Raw genomic sequence first — 19,145 nt, forward strand, 5'->3', positions numbered from 1 at the left:
TATGTAGATTAAAGTCACCCACGATAACTGCTGTACTTTTATTGCACACATCCCTAATTTCCTGTCTGATGCCATCCCCAACCTCACTACTACTGTTTGGTGGTCTGTACACAACTCCCACTAGCGTTTTCTACTCTTTGGTGTTCCACAGCTCTACCCATACAGATTCCACATCATCGAAGTTAATGTCTTTCCTTACTATTAAGTTAATCTCCTCTTTCACCAGCAACGGTACCCCACCTCCTTTTCCTTTCTGTCTATCCTTCCTGAATATTTGATACCCCTGGATGTTGAGTTCCCAGCCTTGGTCACCCTGGAACCATGTCTCCGTAATCCCAATTGCATTATATCCGTTAACAGCTATCTGCGCAGTTATTTCATCCACCTTATTACGAATGCTCCTCGCATTGAGACACAGAGCCATCAGGCTTGTTTTTTTAATACCCTTTGACCTTTTAGAATTATGTTGTACTGTGGCCCTTTTTGATTTTTGCCTTTGATTTCTCTGCTCTCCACTTTTCCTTATCTCCTTTCTACCTTTTGCATCTGCCCCTATTTTACTTCCCTCTGTCTCCCTGCATAGATTCCCATCCTCCTGCCATATTAGTTTAAACCCTCCCGAACAGCACTAGCAAGCACTCCCCCTAGGACATCGGTTCCGGGCCTGCCCAGGTGCAGACCATCCGGTTTGTAATGGTCCCACCTCCCCCAGAACCGGTTCCAATGTCCCAGGAATTTGAATCCCTCCCTCTTGCACCATTCCTCAAGCCACATATTCATCTTAACTATCCTGCTATTTCTACTCTGACTGGCACGTGGCACTGGTAGCAATCCTGAGATTATTACCTTTGAGTCCTACTTTTTAATTTAACTCCTAGCTCCCTTGGAAAAATCTGAGAAATCTCAGTCAACAATAAAATCCTATTCATTTTCATGTAAGGCTGATAATAAAACCTTTCTATTCATAAACTTAGACTTCTTGCGTTAAATACATTTGATGGCAAGAACAATATTTAGGTATGTATGAATAATTGAAGACTGCAGGTTATTTTCAGAAGATTCGATCATTTTGATGCTGTGAAATTTCTTTCAGGTATGGAGGGCCATGCAGTCAGAAAGCTGATGCCCGCTTCTCAATTGGCTGGGCAACTTACCTTGCCAGCACAGAAGGGATTATTGTCGCCAGTTTTGATGGAAGGGGAAGCGGTTATCAAGGTGACAAAATAATGCATGCTATATATCGAAGACTGGGCACTTATGAAGTGGAGGATCAAATCAGAGCAACAAGGTGCACAATCACTCCGAGTTAAGAATAACATATTGTGCATTACTTTTGTTTTTATTACCGTAAATTGTTACAAACATTCCACAAATATAACATATTTAAATTATTGACTTTAAAGAAAGTATTGTAATATGCATCAAACAATTTATTAGCTTACATGTTCAATAAAACTAAGCAATATTTTGCTTCTTTGTAGAAAATTCATAGAAATGGGATTCATTGATGAGACAAGAATAGCAATCTGGGGATGGGTAAGTTGTCAAATTATTAGTGGCAAAAATATAATTTTTTTATTGGTGTGTTGTATACTAGGATTCATTTTTTATTACCCTGCTGAGAAAAATCATAACAATATTAATTCAGTTGGACACTTGGTTAGTCAAAATGGATGTACCAAACTCTCCCTTTCATTTTCTGAGCCTAGAAAAAGAGTAACAGCAGGCTATTCAATTATAGAGGGCAACATATCCATGTCCAATCCTGTCCTCCCTTGACCTTTCTATGTGCACAGACAATTTTGTGAGGGTCACTGGAGCGTGATCAAAAATGGGAACCTGGCTGTTTCTTTTCTGCTGGAGAACACCTACCACTTTAGTACACCTAAATCAGTTAATTTAGCACTGAAAAGGGATTAAACCTGCGACCATCCTGAACTGTATAATCCCTATACCACACTGAATATTGTCATTAGTTGTGGAGCCATTGACACTAGTTGGGTGAAATAGCTTTTTTTTCAATTTTATTACAGACCAAAAAGTTGTTTTTTATTAAATCAGATAGATTGGAGCTTAGCTGTGGTACTGTAAATGCTTGCTTTTCTCGTTAGTTCTGCTTGTGAGGAAAATATTTTAACATAGGATAAAATATTTCACAAAATCATAGAATAGTACAACACAGGAGGCCGTTCAGCCCATTGAGTCTGTGCTGGCTCTTTTAAAGAGCAATCTAGTTAGTCGCACTCTCCCGCTCATTCCCCGTATCCCTGCAAGTTTTTCTCCTTGAAATATTTATCCAAGTCCTTTTTGAAAGCTACTATTGAATCTGTATTCACCAACCTATTGGCATTCCAAATCCTAACCAAAAGCAAAATACTGCGGATGCTGGAAATCTGAAATAAAAACAGAAAATGCTGGAAATATTCAGCAGGTCGGGCAGCATCTGTGGAGAGAGAAACAGAGTTAACATTTCAGGTCAAAGTATATTGTTTGAAAGTTTTGATTATTTCATCTGTCTTTGATTATAAATCGAAGCATTCACTCATTTTATTTACGCACAATCAATCAACGTGTGGTAATTCAAATTAACTAACTGCTTTCAATCATCTTTAGTCTTATGGAGGATATGTCACATCTATGGTTCTTGGAACTGGCAGTAAGGTGTTCAAATGTGGAATTGCAGTCGCCCCCGTGTCAAACTGGACATATTATGGTATGTTCTAATGATATTCATATGTAAACCAAAATAACTTTTATGTACCAAATAATTATATACAATTTAAGAATGAATGAAAATATATGTCTATGTCTGGTAGAGATCTGTTTGATCTTTGGCGGTCTAATGTGACAGTGTCCATCTGATTTTGCTGGTGATATTGGTTGGGTGTTAGGTGCAAAAAAGGAATCTACTTCAAAATTCCTCCAGTGGTATAGCTGGGAGAGGAGATATGGTTGTGTTTTTTGAGAACATTTACCCTAACTTACAAACCAAACAAAAGCTAACACAGCCCTCCAAAATGAGACAACTCAAGAGCAGCCCTGATTATAAGCCGCGACTATATGAAAACCAGTAATTGCATGAGTTTATAATTTAAGCTGTGGTCATAACTAACATTTCTTCATTTGCTTTAAAGTGGGGGGGGGAGGGATGTCTTACATGAAAGCTTTAAGAGGGAATTATAAATGTTGAAGGTACAAAATTGATGGTGCATTTCTAGGGAGGATCCAAAGACATGCTCCCTTGAAAAATTTGAATTTTTACATTAAAATTATGCATTCTATTCATTTTCAACACTTTTATACTTCACAATTAATATATTTTTAATCTAAAAAAGGAAAATCAGTGACATTTAAATGTTAAACCTTAATGTAACTGTCCCACATCAAAATCCCTCCAACCCTGCCCCAGTTCACAGAGGCACTCTATTCCCTCTGAGCCTAGTTCACAGAGACCAAAGGCTCCGCTGGTGCACTGGCAGTGTTGGACCTCGTCATCGATGTCTGCCCTTGCTGAAAGTAGGCTCTCGAGGTGTGGAAAATGGTCCATGCTTTCCAAGGCTGCACCGTGGATTTTGATGACCAGGGGGCAGTGCTGTGTGACTGAGTCAGGTTGATGAAGGACCTTTGCCTTACGAATGTTGAGCATAAGGCCAATGCTTTCGTATGCCTTGGTGAAGGTGTTGACAATGGCTTGGAGTTCGGCCTCTTGAGTGTGCGCAGACGCAAGCATCGTCCGCGTACTGTAGTTTGATGACAGAGGATGGGACGACCTTGGATCTAGCCTGGAAATGGTGAAGATTGAACAGGTATCCATTGGTTCCAAAATGGAGGAAGAGCATCCGGGAGGGCGCTGAGCACGTCGAGTTTCATTGCTGAGAGCATGAAGAAATCAAGCGCAGATAGCGGAAGAAGCGTGCAGCAAACCAGACTCCCCACCCACCCTTTCCTTCAACCACTGTCTGCCCCACCTGTGACAGAGACTAATTCCCACATTGGACTGTACAGTCACCTGAGAACACACTTTTAGAGTGGAAGCAAGTCTTCCTCAATTTCGAGGGACTACCTATGATGATGATGAGTTCACAGAGATACGGTACCCCATTCAATCTACCCACCCTTTCATAAAGACACTCACTCCTCTTCCACACCTCCCATTATATACTGGCACTCCTTTTCCATTTGCAATTTGATCTGGTCCTCCTCTTGTCTCCAATTAATTCAGCCGTGCATTGGTCTTCTACTCCCATTCAAGCTGACAGACTTCTCCCTCTCCCCAGTTCAATCTAGCATCTTTCTCCCCCTTCAACCCCTATTAGAATCATAATCTTTTGCCACCCACCATAAACTGGCATAACTCTTCATCCCCATCCACCCTTCAGTCCTAGTTCAAACTGACATTATTTCTTCCTCCAACCCCCTCAATTGAACCTGGTACTCTTCTCCTTCCCTTAGCTCATGCGACATTTAATGTCCCCTTCAATTCCAGTTGCCACTCTTTCTCTGTTCATGCTGGTCTTCCACCCACCCCACCCTTCTTTCTGTGGCCATGCTGAAATTCACCCTCCCCATTCAGTAAATTCTGTCACTTTGCTTCCTCATCCCAAATCACTGCTCCCAACTTCTGCCTGTTTCCCTCTCTCATTCACAGTTATTCTTTCTTCCCCTTCCCTTTCCCCTGCCTCTTCGTACCTCAGTGCTGCTATTACCCAAGTCCTGGTGTTAATGGATGTGACTCCTGTCGCTCGATGCATTTAAGGGTAAGCTAGATAAGCACATGAGGGAGAAAGGAATAGAAAGATATGCTGATAGAGTGAGATGAAGAGGGGTGTGAGTAGTCTTGTGTGGAGCGTAAACGCTGGCATAGACCAGTTAGCTCGAATGGCCTGTTTCTGTGCTGGAGAGTCTAAGTTACACTGAATACTGTAGGGGGAAATTCCTGATCTCATGAGAATACCTGCTACAGTATTCAGTAAACCCAGTCACTTCCATTAGCAGTGGGACTCATATCATGGTGGCTTTAACAAGAGGGGGGCCTAATCCATGCTGAAATGCTAACGAGCAGACCAGATCTCTTAAACGTTGGCTGTCAGTGTCAAACACAGGGTGAACATGTACATGATAGGCAAAGTTGGAATCACATCTTTGGTTTTGCATATGAAATTGAAGTGAACTTGTATCATTACTCATTTTAGTGATTTTGTTAGTATTTCACTGCATAAAGTTTTGTTATCCAGCTTTAGAAATAATCAGATTATCTGCATTAGCAGTCCTGTCACATACCCAGAGTGTAATTGGAAAATTCAAAAACCCGAACCACAATTTTCTGACCATTGGTTTTAATTGTCGGAAAAACATGGGCTGGAGATACAGAATTTTCCAAAATGCATTCACAGCCTACATCAGGAGCAGTGAAGTGGAAAATCCCAGCTCGGTCTGAATGAATGATGTTGATAGTGTAGACTTAAAAAGGCTACAGTGTTGTGGTCATGTAGTTCTTTGATTAAAAAAAACTCTTTTCTGTTTTAGAATTCACCTATAAGGCTGAAATATTACCAATGATTATTGGACTGTTGGACTTTGGATTATTTTGCTTTCTGTTTCGAAACAGTACAAAGTAGCATTTTAATTTTCCTTTGGTCAGTGCTGTGATACTATGTGCTCTATTGCTTTTTCACATTGTGCTCTGTAATGGTCATAATTCTGCTTTTATGGAACCTAATTTGGATTATACAAAACAATGAATGTATGGATTTGTAATTCTTCTTCTCTTGTATAATGAGATATCAATGTTGTATATCATCATCATAGGCAGTCCCTCAAAACGAGGATGACTTGCTTCCACGCCAAAAAAGGATGAGTTCACAGGTGTTTCAATGAAAGACCTAATATTCCAGATCCTGAACTGCATAGTGTAGGGTGGAAGATGCCTGTGCGTGGATTTTTTTTAAGTGTGGTGGCCGTTGCACACCAGCCACCACTTGGGCTTGACAGAGCCAGGTCTTAGCCCAGTGGCAAGGATTAACCAAGACGACTGGAGACCTGCTCTGCTGCACGGGCCTAGTGCGCACACATATCGCAGTGTGGGCTGACCCCTATTGCCCCTGGGCCCACTCCTCTTCTGGCCCTGAACTAGTGCCTCTCTTGGGCCCCGATCACATCACTCTACAATCTCTTGCCGCTCCTTCGCCCCGACCTCGCTGCTCCTGCTGTATCTGCCCACGCTCTAATCACCGATCTGGACCTTGATGACGTCCCTCTTCACTGCCGTTGCCCTCCTGCACCAGTATACCTTGCAGTGGTACGCCGCCACACTGCCCATGGCCGCTGCTCGCCGCTCCTTTTATGGCCCTGACCTGCCGCTGATGGTCTCTCGCAGGTCGGGGTTGTATATAAGTCACTGGTATAATACTGGTAGGAATATTCACCAAGATAAATGACTTTTCATTTACCAGTTAGCGAAGAAAATGTGTAAGAATATAACAAGGTGACTCTGCCATTTCTTATTTCACATCTTGATAGAGGAATTGAATAATCCATGGGCAAAAAAGCAACAAAATAAGGAAACACATACAAGATACTTTACTAACCAATGTGATGAGGCACAAGAAACCCTAAAACCCAGGAATGAGCTCAGGTTCCGGGGGTGATTTTCACTGAATACATTAAGCACTAAAAAGGTAAAGAGGTGGCCATGATGGGCTTAGCCCGTGTTTAGCGCAAGATGCCATCTTGGAGTTGAAGGCAGTGCTCGGTACGACCGCCCTGAGGCTTGTTAAGCAGTTGATTGCCACTTAAAATGCCTGCTGGTGTTCATTAAAGAGACTGCATGGCATTTTGGTGGCTATCGCTTCAACTAACGCCCTCTCCTAACAACAATCAGCTGTTTGGAAGTAAGGGTTCATGTTGATTTCAAGCGCTACTTAAAGGGATACTCACGACTTAAAGGGATACGTACCATTTCATGGTCATTGGAGCTTTGAGGAGGACCTCTGAAACACATCAGGAATCTTTCTCGGACACCTTGTCAAGACTTCACCAACACTCTAGCAACATTTATTCTGGAAATTCTCTGCTTCACTTAAAAAGAGTAAGTGCTGTGCAAGTCCATTTTATAGGAGGATTCACTAGGAGAAAGGGAGTGCTTGGTCATGGGTATCTTGCTAGGGATCCCCCTTGATCGGGACGAGAAATGGGAGGAGGTCATGAGGCCAGGCAAAGCAGCACCAGCTGCTGCATGAGAGGGGGACAGGAGGGTGAGGAGGGCAAGGTGGCATCCTTCCCCCACCCCGATGGGTACAGGAGATCCCTCCTCCTCTGGACCTCCTCTGGACCTCCTGTCCAGAACCTGTGAGCCGTCCTGCAGTGTACCATTATGTGCCAGCTACAGCACTCCAAACCTTCAGTGGAAGTGGGTATGAGGAGCCCACATATACTGCTGCACGAAAATTGTATCTAATCAACACTTTAGAGTTCAGGAGTTCAGGAGTCCGAGAGTCAGGAGTGCAGGGGTCCGAGTGTCGGGAGTTCAGGGGTCCGAGAGTTCAGGAGTCTGAGAGTCGGGAGATCAGGAGTTCAAGAGTAGGGAGTTCAAGAGTCCGAGAGTTGGGAGTTCGGGAGTTCAGGAGTCCGATTGTCGGGAGTTCAGGAGTCTGAGAGTCGGGAGTTCAAGAGTCCGAGAGTTTAGGAGCCTGAGAGTTCAGGAGACCAAAAGTTGGGAATTCAGGAGTCCGAGAGTTCATGAGTTCAGGAGACTGGGAGTTCAGGAGTCCGAGAGTCGGGAGTTCAGGAGTCCGAGAGTCGGGAGTTCAAGAGTCCGAGAGAGAGGGTTCAGGAGTCCGAGAGTCAGGAGTTCAGGAGTCCGAGAGAGAGGGTTCAGGAGTCCGAGAGAGGGAATTCAGGAGTCCGAGGAGCGGGAGGCCCGGAGGTCGGTGAGGAGCGGGAGGCCTGGAGGTCGGCAAGGAGTGGGAGGCCTGGAGGTCGGCGAGGAGCAGGAGGCCCGGAGGTCAACAAGGAGCGGGAGGCCCGGAGGTCAGCGAGGAGCTCACAGCCCTTGTCCAAGCAGGTAAGTGATTGGCTGGTTGCTTGATAATTATCTCCCTTTCTCTTTTATAACAGATAAGTCTAAATAGAGGGATGGCAGGGCAGCTCAGTCCTGTGGAGTGCATGTCCTGTGACATGTGGGACGACTTGGATGCTTCACGCAGCTTGGACAACCATGTGTGTAGGAGGTGTCTCCAGCTTCAATATGGTGCATCCGCGAAGCTGAATCCTACGTGGATAGCATGTTTCAGGAGGTAGTCACCCCGCAGTTTAAAAGTAGAGGGGAAGTGGGTGAACACCAGATGGAGGAAGAATGCTAGACAGGTAGTGCAGGAGTTCCCCCCCCCCCCCCCCGAGTCCATCTCACTTTCCAACTGATATTCTCTTCTGAGCACCAGTGCCTCTGGGGAGTGCAGCCAGAGCCAAGTCCAAGGCACCATGGGTGGCTCAACTGCACAGGGGGGAGGGGCAATGAATAAAAGAGCTGTAGTGATAGGGAATTCAATAGTTAGGGGAATAGAGAGGTGTTTCTGCAGCCGTAGACGTGACTCCAGGATGGTATGGTGCCTCCCTGGTGCCAGGGTCAAGGATGTCACAGAGTGGAAGCAGGGCATTCTGTGGGGAGAGGGTGAACAGCTAGAGGTCGTGGTCCATATCGGGACTAATGACATAAGTGGAAAGAGGGATGAGGTTCTGCAGGCAGAATTTAGGGAGCTAGGAGAAAAATTAAAGGGTAGGACCTCAAAGGTAGTAATCTCCGGGTTACTACCAGTGCCACGTGCTAATGAGTACAAGAATAGAAGGATAGAGAGGATGAACGTGTGGCTGGAGAGTTGGTGCAGGAGGGAGGGCTTTAAATTCCTGAGGCATTGGGGCCGCTTCTGGGGGAGATGCGACCTGTACCATCCGAACAGGTTGCACCTCAACAGCGCCAGGACCAATATCCTTGCGGTGAGTTTTGCTAGTGCTGTTGGGGAATGTTTAAACTAGCTTGGCAGGGAGATGGGAACCTGAGAACAAATTCAATAGGGAAGGAAGTAAAGCTGAAATTGGATAGCAAGAATTTAGAAAGTGAATCTGTAAGATAGAGGAAACAAGGGTGAGTAAGTAGTAATCAGGGAGGTCTTCCTGTGCTAAATGGTATATACTTTAATGCAAGGAGTACAGCGAATAAGGCGAATGAGCTGAGAGCACAGGTAGACACTTGGGAGTATGACATTATAGCCATTACAGAGACATGGCTGAAATAGGGTCAGGTTTGGCAGTTCAATATTCCTGGTTACAGGATTTTTAGTGAAGACAGCGAGGGGGGTAAAAAGGCAGGGTGGGGTGGGGGGCATCGCGGTATTGATTAAAGAAATTATTACAGCGGTGAGGAGGGATGATATGTTAGAAGGATCATCAAATGAAGCCATATGGGTCAAACTGAAAAATAAAAAAGGGCGATCACCCTGCTGGGTGTGTATTATAGACCCCCAAACAGTGGGAGGGAGAGAGAAGAACAAATATGCAGGTAAATTTCTCTGAAGTACAAAAACCATAGGGCAGTAATTAGTATAGTATTAGGCAGTCCCTCGTATTGAGGATGACCCACTTCCACACAAAAGGGATGAGTTCACAGGTGTTTCAATGAGGGAACTGACATTCTTGGTCCCGAACTACATATTGAAGGTGGAAGATGCCGGTCTGTGGATTCTTTTTACATGGGGTGGCCGTTGCACACCAGCAGTAGTATCAGGGGATTTCAACTATCCTAATATTGATTGGGACAAATATAGTGTGAATGGTGTAGTGGGTGTGGAATTCTTAAAATGCATTCAATAAAATGTTTTAGTCAGTATGTAACATATCATAGGCAGTCCCTCGGAATCGAGGAGGACTTGCTTCCACTCCCAAAGTGAGTTCTTTGATGGCTGAACAGTTCGATACGAGAACCACACACCCTGTTACAGGTGGGACAGACATTCATCGAGGGAAGCTGTCGGTGGGACTGGTTTGCCGCGCGCTCCTTCCGCTGCCTGCGCTAAGCCTCTTCATGCTCTTTGCGTTGAGACTCGAAGAACTCAACGCCCTCCCGGATGGACTTTCTCCAGGTAGTCTGTGGCCAGGGTCTCCCAGGTGTCAGTGGTGATGTCACACTTCACCAGGGAGACTTTGAAGGTGTCCTTATAACGTTTCTGCTGTCCTCCTTTGGCTCATTTACCATGAAGGAGCTCCGCATAAAGCATTTGCTTAGGGAGTCTCGTATCTGGCATGCGTACTATGTGGCCTGCCCAACGAAGCTGATCGAGTGTAGTCAGTGCTTCAATACTGGGGATGTTAGCCTGGTCGAGGACACTGATGTTGGTGCGCCTGTCCTTCCAGGGGATTTGCAGGATCTTGCGGAGACATCGTTGGTGATATATCTCCAGCGACTTGAGGTGCCTTCTATACATTGTCCATGCCTCAGATCCATACAGTATGTAACAAGATCAACACGGGAGGGGGCGGTTCTGGATTTAGTTTTGGGGAATGAAGCTGGGCAGGTGGAAGGGGTATCAATGGGAGAGCACTTGGGTGCCAGTGACCATAATTCAGTCAGATTCAAGGTAGTTATGGATAAGGACAAAGATAGACCAGAAATAAAAGTCCAACATTGGGGAAAAGCTAACTTTGCTAAGTTGAGAAGTGATTTGGCCACAGTGGGCTGGAAACAGCTACTTGAAGGTAAATCAGTGTCAGAACAGTGGGAGGCATTCAAGGAGGAGATCTGGAGGGCTCAGGCCAAATATGTGCCCTTAAGGAAAAAGGGTGGGAATTACAATTCTAGAGCCCCCTGGATGTCTAGGGACTTACAGGGGAGGATGAAGAAAAAAAGGGAAGCTTATGTCATGTTCCGATGGCTAAATACTGTAGAATCTCTGGGGGAATATAAAAAGTTCAGAGGTAAAATTAAAAAGGATATTAGGAATGCTAAGAGAGAGCATGAAAAATACTTGGCAAGTAAAATCAAGGAAATCCCAAGGATGTTTATAAATATATTAAGAGCAAGAGGATAACTAAAGAAAGGGTAGGGCCTATTAGAGACCATGAGGGTAATCTGTGTATAGAGGCGGAAGATGTTGGTATGGTTCTTAATTAATACTTTGCATCTGTTTTCACAAAGGAAAGGGGCAATGCAGATACTGCTCTCGAGGAGGAGTGTGAAATTCTGGATGAAATAAATATAGTGAGAGAGGAAGTATTAAAGGGATTAGCAGCTTTGAAAGTGGATAAGTCCCCAGGCCCGGATGAAATGCATCACATGCTGTTGAGCGAAGCAAAAGAGGAAATAGCAGAGGCCTTGACCATCATTTTCCAGGCCTCTTTGGATTCAGGCATGGTGCCGGAGGACTGGAGGACTGCTAATGTGTTACCCTTGTTTAAGAATGGAGAAAGGGATAGGTGGGCCGAGTAATTACAGGCCAGTCAGCCTAACCTCAGTGGTGGGAAAATTATTGGAAAAAATCCTGAAGGACAGGATAAATCTACATTTAGAAAGCAAGGATTAATCATGGATAGTCAGCACTCATTTGTTAAGGGAAGATCATGTTTGACTAACCTGATTGAATTTTTCGAGGAGGTAACCAGGAGGATTGATGAGGGTAATGCGTACGATGTAGTGTATATGGACTTTAGCAAAGCTTTTGATAAGGTCCCACATGGCAAACTGGTCACAAATGTAAATGCCCATGGGATCCAGGGCAAAGTGGCAAGTTGGATCCATGATTTGCTTAGAGGTAGGAAACAAAGGATAATGGTTGATGGATGTTTTTATGACTGGAAGGATGTTTCCAGTGGGGTTCCGCAGAGCTCAGTACTGGGTCCCTTGCTTTTTGTGGTATACATCAGTGATCTAAATTTGAATTTAGGGGTTATGATTAAGAAGTTTTCAGATGACACTGAAATTGGCTGTAAGGTTGATAATGAAGAGGAAAGTCATGGACTGCAGGAGGATATCAATCTACTGGTCAGGTGGGCAGGACAATGGCAAATGGAATTTAATTTGGAAAAGTGTGAGGTAATGCACTTGGGGAGGGCTAATAAGGAAAGGGTATACACATTAAACGGTAGGCCACTTAGAAGTGCAGATGAACAAAGGGACCTTGGAGTGCTTGTCCACAGATCCCTGAAAGTAGCAGGCCAGGTGGATAACGTTTTTAAGAAGGCATACAGAATGCTTGCTTTTATTGGCCAAGGCATAGAGCAGGGAGGTTATGCTTAAATTGTATAATACATGGGTTAGGCCACAGTTGGAATACTGCGTGCAGTTCTAGTTGCCGTATTATAGGAAGGACGTGATTGCACTGGAGAGGGTGCAAAGGAGATTTATGATGATGCTGCCTGGAATGGAGAATCTTAGCTATGAGGACAGATTGGAAAGGCTGGGTTTGTTCTCCTTGGAACAGACGAGGCTGAGAGGAGACCTCATTGAGGTATGTAACATTTTGAGGGGCCTGGATATAGTGGATCGCAAGGGCCTATTTCCCTTGGTGGAAGGGTGAATTATGAGGGGGCATAAGTTTAAAGTAGTTGGTGGAAGGTTTAGGGGGGATTTGAGGGAAGCTTCTTCACGCAGAGGGTTGTGGGGGTCTGGAACTCACTGCCTGGAAAGGTGGCAGAGGCAGAAACCCTCACCACATTTAAAAGGTGCTTGGATGGACACTTGAAGTGCTGTAACCTGCAGGGTTACGGATCTAGAGCTGGTAAGTGGGATTAGACTGGATAACCTCTTGTTGGCTGCCACAGATACAATGGTAAGTACTTCAGTGAATCTAACACAGCCAGAGTGATCTCCTGGATTAATTTCAATCGGCTGGATGGGTCGGAGAGGAATTTTCCCAGATTTTTTTTCCTCAATTGGTCTGGGTTTTTATCTGTTTTTTTTGCCTCTCCCGGGAGATCGCATGGCTCCAGGTAGGGTGGAGTGTAAAATGTTGCGATACATGTTGTATCGCAGTTGTGTAGGGTGGACTGGTTGGTCCGTATGCTCTTTATCTGTCCGCCATTGTTCATTGTTCATAGATTTGTATGTAACCTTTAGCGCTGCTGACCGAGGGCCATGTGGCTCTTTGTCGGTCGGCACGGACACGATGGGCTGAAATGGTTTCCTTCTGGGCTGTAAATTTCTATGTTTCTATGTTTCTAAATCTGCAGGGTCGCAAAATTCAGCTCCGTAGCATTAGTTTTTTAGGCGCTATGGGTGTCATTTTGTGCCCAAAATGGTGTGTGCATCGTTCACGTGCACTTCTGGTGCGGGCCGAGCTGGACACCAATTTGGTGAGGTCGCCAGCGTGGGCACTGGGAGCTTGCGTCGGAAGTCTGCAGATTGTGACGTCACTCAGTGTGTAACGCTGATTTGATGTCAGTACTGCCATTTTCACCCTTAACACTGCAGCCAATGCCTGCTCTTAGGCATGCACAGCTGAACATGTGTCCAGCAGCAGGAAGGACTCGCCACCTGAGCTATTTAAAAGGATCATGACCTGCTTTCAGGTTAGTTACTGATTGATTTCTACTGGCCTTTAGTGCGTTTGTAGGGGCGTTTCTTGGTATGGTGTCTTATTTGAGGTGGCTGAAATGTCCAGGGAGAGGTGTGGCAGGTTATTTCAAGGCTTCTGCTCAGACCAGTTGCTCCCAACACGGGTGCAGTAGTTTGTATCCCCTTTGACCTGCAACACGACAGGGAGCATGAGTAGAGGAGACACAGAAGGGGACAAGCTGCTCAAAGAGGGAGGAGAGGGAGAAGGACTCTCAGCAGGAAGCCATATCCATCCAGGGTCTTCAGGAAGCAATTCTCCAAGCTCAACCTCAGTGAGGAATAGTGCACACATCTCCGCTTCACTGAGGAGGTGCACACTGAAATCTGCCACCTGTTGCAGGCAGACCTGCAGCCTCAGAGCAGGGCGAGGACGGAATTGCCAGTGGCTGTGAAGGTGAGCGTGGCCATGAATCTTTATACGTCGGGCTCCTTCCAAGCTGGAGCAGGTGACATTTGCAATATCTCACAGTTTGTTGTTCATCGTTGCATAAGGGAGGTCACTGAGGCTCTGTATGTGAAGAGAAGTGAATACATTTCGTCCTCTCTTGTCAGAGAGAAGCAGGCAGAGCCAAGATGTGGATTCGCCAGGACAGCGAGCTTCCCCATGGTACAAGGTGCCGATGACTGCACACACATTGCCTTGTGGGCGACGCATGTGATCTCGAAGATATACTGCAACTGGAAGAGATTCCACACCCTCAATGTTGAGCTGGTGTGTGACCAGACACAGCACACCATGCAAGTCAGTGCTCGGTATCCTAGCAGCAGCTATGCTGCCTTCATTATGCGGCAGTCACTGTACCATCCGCTTTTCAGCAACCATGACAAACCAGAGGATGGCTACTGGGTGATAAAGGCTATCCACTGACCACCTGGCTCATGACTCTGGTGCACAACCCAACCACACGGGGCATCATGCATGTAATGAAAGCCATGGTGCCATGCGGAATTTGATCAAACAGATCATTAGGGTCCTTAAACAATGCTTCCGTTGCCTGGACCACTCTGGAGGAGCCCTGCAGTACTCGCCAGAGCGTGTCTCAAGATTTGTCGTGGTCTGCTGCATGCTGCACAACCTTGCCATCATGAGGGCACAGCTCTTGCCACCAGGTATTCAGCGAAAAGCTGAAAAACAGGAAGTAGAGGAGGAGGAGGAAGAAGGGAGCAGGCAACCAAGATAGCTCCTTTCTAATTGGGTTGTCCATGATCAACTGATCCGTCTATGCTGCCAATTCCCCATTCACCCACAGTCCCACAACTTACCTTCCCTTAGTTACAGACCATCACAGCATCTTCTCGGCCACAATGCTGCAATAAAAGTTATCACAGAACAAACATTCCAAACCAACTTTATACATCAATCCTTCCAATATTACATAACAAGGTCACCCTTGAGCATTCCATTAGTGTCTGTCTTCCACGTGCCATTGACTGTCCTAGTGCTCTTACTCAGTGCTACCCCAGTGGCTGGTGGAAGGCTGCTGACTTTCAGAGGTGAAGACTGTAGGTGGCTTTGCAGGACTACCTCAAGCAGCTCTGGGTCTAGAAGGCCCAACTTTAACCTACACCATCTTGGCATGGGTGGCAGCAGGCTGGGATGGCTGGCTGACAGGCAACAGCAAGGGCACGGGTGGAGTGGCAGTGTTGGGAAGACGAATGCTATCATCCTGAGAGAGGACAGCAGGCTTGTCCTCCCGGGGCAATACTCAGCAATCCAATAATCTGTTGGAGGACAGATTGTTGGATTGCAAAAATTGAGACCCTGCAAACCTTTTTCAACACTGGTAACCACAGCCATAATGGCAGCAGTCTATGAGCTTGCATGGCAGCAAGCTGAAGTTGCATGACTTCAGTCTGAGCTTCCAATGCAGCTCTCAGACGTTGGGTGGCTTCTGCTTGTGCTGCAATGGGACCTGAGACATTGACCATCAGACTGCATAATGGTTGGGTCCACAGATGCACTAGTGGAGTTGCCCATCACTTCAATGCTGGAAATCATTGGCTCCAAGCTCTGTGCAAAGCCCTGTGCAAGGTTGGTGCTGGACCGCTCCATGATCCTTGAGACATCAGCGTTCATCTGTAGTCTGCCCCATCGAAATTTTCATCTGGGTCCTCTGCAGCAGAACTCTTGTGGGGCCTCGCCCTCTGGGGAGCTAGCATCTGCGCTACCTTTTCCCCCTGCTCTGGCTGGAGGCCACTTATGCCCGGTGTCTCACCACGGGCAGATCCCATGTCTAATCTCTCCTCTGAAGTACATGGAGAGTCAGTATCTGAGCTGTTGGTAGCAAGTGTGAAATTGAGCGATGGTGCATCTTCTGCATCACTTCCTTCTTCCTCTTGCACTTCCTGCTCCTTCACCACTGCCTGGCCAGGTTGCAGTTCTTGGTTATTTGAAAGGAGAAAAACACAAGGATAGGGTAGCAGTGAGGGATGGGGGCTGGGGGTGGAAGCAAGAGGTGCATGCTTACACCATTTTTAGCTTAGAAATCAGAAGGGATTGTGGGATAAGGGGGAAGTAGGATGTGAGGAGGATTACGTATGAGGATACCGTCATCTTGTAATGTTTCAGCCCGCCACTGGCCACAGGCTCAGCAATGACCACTCCAATTATCTCCAGCACCATCTTCTCCATAGGGTTTAGGTCATGCAGATGCAACTGTCCCCGCCAGTTAGGTCCTGCTGCCGTCAGTTGTGAGCCACCTTGTCTTGCAAGAGAAAGTGTAGTGTGTCAGTGAGTGTGGTGCAATGTGTTTGGGTGATGGTTGAATAGTTGGCAATGTGTGTAAGCTGTGAACTGTGGGTGTGAGGCTTGCAGCAGTGGTAAGTGTGTGAGGCTGTCTCCCTCCTGTACAAGGGCCTCAAGTGCTGCTTCTGCAAATCTGGGAGAGCTCTCTCTGTCATATTGCACCATCTTCACTCTTCTCTACAATAACTTCCAGTACCTGCTTTAAGAGGTACGGGCTGGCTTTAAAAAGTGCAGGCGAGCTCTAATTGGTGCTCGCCTCGAATGAACTTGGGCCACCTGCCACTTTTGACGATATTGGTCCTGAATTTGCGGCCCATACGAGTGCGTACGAAGTGCACACGCACTCATAGGGTCTGCACAAGCTCTGGGTTTAGGCATGCGAAGTACATGCGCCTAAACCCGGAACTTGCGGTCTGTCAAGAATCCCCAGGAAAAGGGCCTCAACGGGCGGAGAGTTGGGCTATTTTCCCAACTCCTGCCCAGTGAATGCCCTTGAAATGCTAACGACTGATAAAAGCAGGCATAAGGTCTGCTTTTATCAACGTAAGACTTTTAAAGCACAGAAGAACACATTGTTTTCAATAATTTAAACATTTAAAATCCTATTTTAAATTTATTTTTAGACCCTTTAAAATATGTACATTTATTTTTCAAAAACTTACATTTTTGTTTTAAACAATTAATTAAATTCCATTTTGATTAATTTTAAATATGTGATTTAAAAAATATATATCTTAAATGTTTGTGTGTTTTGGGGGTATTCCCATTCATAGTTATGTTGATTGGAACCACCATAAGTATGAATGGGAATATCCCTACTTTGATAGGTTGGGCCGGCCCACGTGATCCCAGTGATGCGTACGAAGCGCATACACTGCTGGGATACGTGAGTGTCTGCACAGGCCTTCCATAGAAGCCCAAGACCAAAGGTCTCCGAAACTCCGGGAACAACAGGCACTTTTGTAGAAATATTTGCATTTGGAGGCATCCATCCCCGGGAAGGCTCTGACCGCAAATTCTGGGCCATTATTACATGAACACTTGTAGTTCCCATATCAAATTACACTCCGCTATTTTAATGGGAACACTATTTTAAATAACTAGGTAATGCATTTGTTAAAAGAGCAGATAGAGGAATTTGTTTTCAAGTGCATTAAGCGTTCATATGATAATAGCACCAAGAGTCTGCGGTGATTAGATGACTGTCTATAGTTCTTGACAGTAAGGAAACAGCACAGCATGAAATATAATCAAAACAGTGTGTGTTGATTACATGCATGGTAACCCAAGACCAAACACATTGCTAAGGTTGTCCTTTATAGCAAGAAAAAAGTTTTCATTGTGTCCAGTAAATTTACTAATAGAACATAAAAATCAGCTGAAAGTGGTGCCAAAATTGCCCTCCGCCCCATTCGAATTATGTGATAAATTACCGCCCAGATTGATGGGGCGGAAAATAGAGGGAAATTGCCCTTTTTTCTTTAAAAAAATAATGGGGGCAGTTTTTGAGGCAGCAGAGGGGCGGAAGCAAGTTGGGAGTGGGGCGGAAGGCGGGCGGTGTCATCAGTGCCGCGCTGAACACGTTAGTGCGACACTGATGATGTCAGTGCGATGCGGACATGCCACGTCGCGCAGACACGTTTCACTTAAATGGGAGGGATACTGTGAGGCCTATGTTGAGCCGATTGTAGAGTCAGCCGACAATTAAAATAAAATGGCGGCCGTGACGGTGCGCCCTCTCCTTTAAGGGCGGATACACCGCCCAGCCACCGGGAGAAGCTTTTGGGGATACTGACCGGCAACGGCTCTGCTCCCGAGGGGCAATTTCCCCCACAGGATGGACAGGGGTTGCCGCCGGGCAGTAAGGGATCGGCACATGCCCAAAAACAGGTCGGAGTGCCGGGCACGGCGGAAACCCGCATGGGTCAGACCATCCGCCTGCGCTCAGTCGGAAAGGACTTACCGTCCTGTTACCGCCTTAAGGAAGGGGGCATTTTCGGCCCCATAAAGCCTGGGCTCTGCAGTCACATCAACGAAATTGATCTAGGATAGCAAACATCCACTGAAAGGAAGAGACTCAAGTAGAATCAGCTACAATGGGACAATACAGTCACCATTAAGATCATCAATGCCAATCTTGAGTTCTTATGATGGAAAATAAAGATAAAAGAGGAATGATTGCCCATGATTGGAAGGGTCAATCAGATAAAACAGAGAGTACAATTCAATGAAAAATTCAATTTATTTTACAATTCAATCATAGTAAATCTAAATGTAAATAGAATAAAAGTAGGATGTTTCACCCTATTCTAAGATGAGAAACACTTGAAAAGGTAAAGGATCTCTTTCTTATCTACCTAATAATCTTCCTGTTCAGATCATTAAAAAATGGAGTCAGACTACCCATTTGGTCCGTTGAGCTCCAATGGACTAGAAATTGGCAACTCTTTGACAGCCAGATTCCCTGTCAAAAACAAACAGCAATATAGCCTAATCACTTGAAGCATGCTTAGAGGTCAATAACCCTGAATGTTACTGTTTTCTTCGGCAATTATGCTGTAGTTACACCGCTATTGGCTGAAAAGGTCAAGCAATTTGTGTTTTAATGTGTTTGGCTACATTTACGGCATTATTGAGCTAAACACAGATCTTATCAGTACAAATCCAATGTCTGCCTCATGGCTCATTTGCATAGCTATACAGATCAAGTACATAGAAATTTTGTGGATTTGTGTCACTGCTATTGGTGTAACTTTACACCCAAGAAAATTGGTCCAACAGCGCCCCCTAGCACTTCAG

The 19,145-nt window shown here is 45.5% G+C and overlaps 1 protein-coding gene across 1 annotated transcript in view; it reads left to right on the forward strand.

Moving 5' to 3' along the window:
* Positions 1-19,145, forward strand: part of fap (fibroblast activation protein, alpha) — a 216,633-nt gene that overhangs the window by 169,572 nt on the left and 27,916 nt on the right. The window contains exons 20-22 of the mRNA XM_070874618.1: positions 1,094-1,288; positions 1,482-1,536; positions 2,614-2,713. Coding sequence (XP_070730719.1) covers positions 1,094-1,288; positions 1,482-1,536; positions 2,614-2,713 — 350 coding nt within the window. The remainder of the gene's footprint in view (positions 1-1,093; positions 1,289-1,481; positions 1,537-2,613; positions 2,714-19,145) is intronic.

This window comes from Pristiophorus japonicus, chromosome 3 (assembly GCF_044704955.1).
Source record: "Pristiophorus japonicus isolate sPriJap1 chromosome 3, sPriJap1.hap1, whole genome shotgun sequence".
In the NCBI taxonomy this organism is placed as follows: domain Eukaryota; kingdom Metazoa; phylum Chordata; class Chondrichthyes; family Pristiophoridae; genus Pristiophorus; species Pristiophorus japonicus.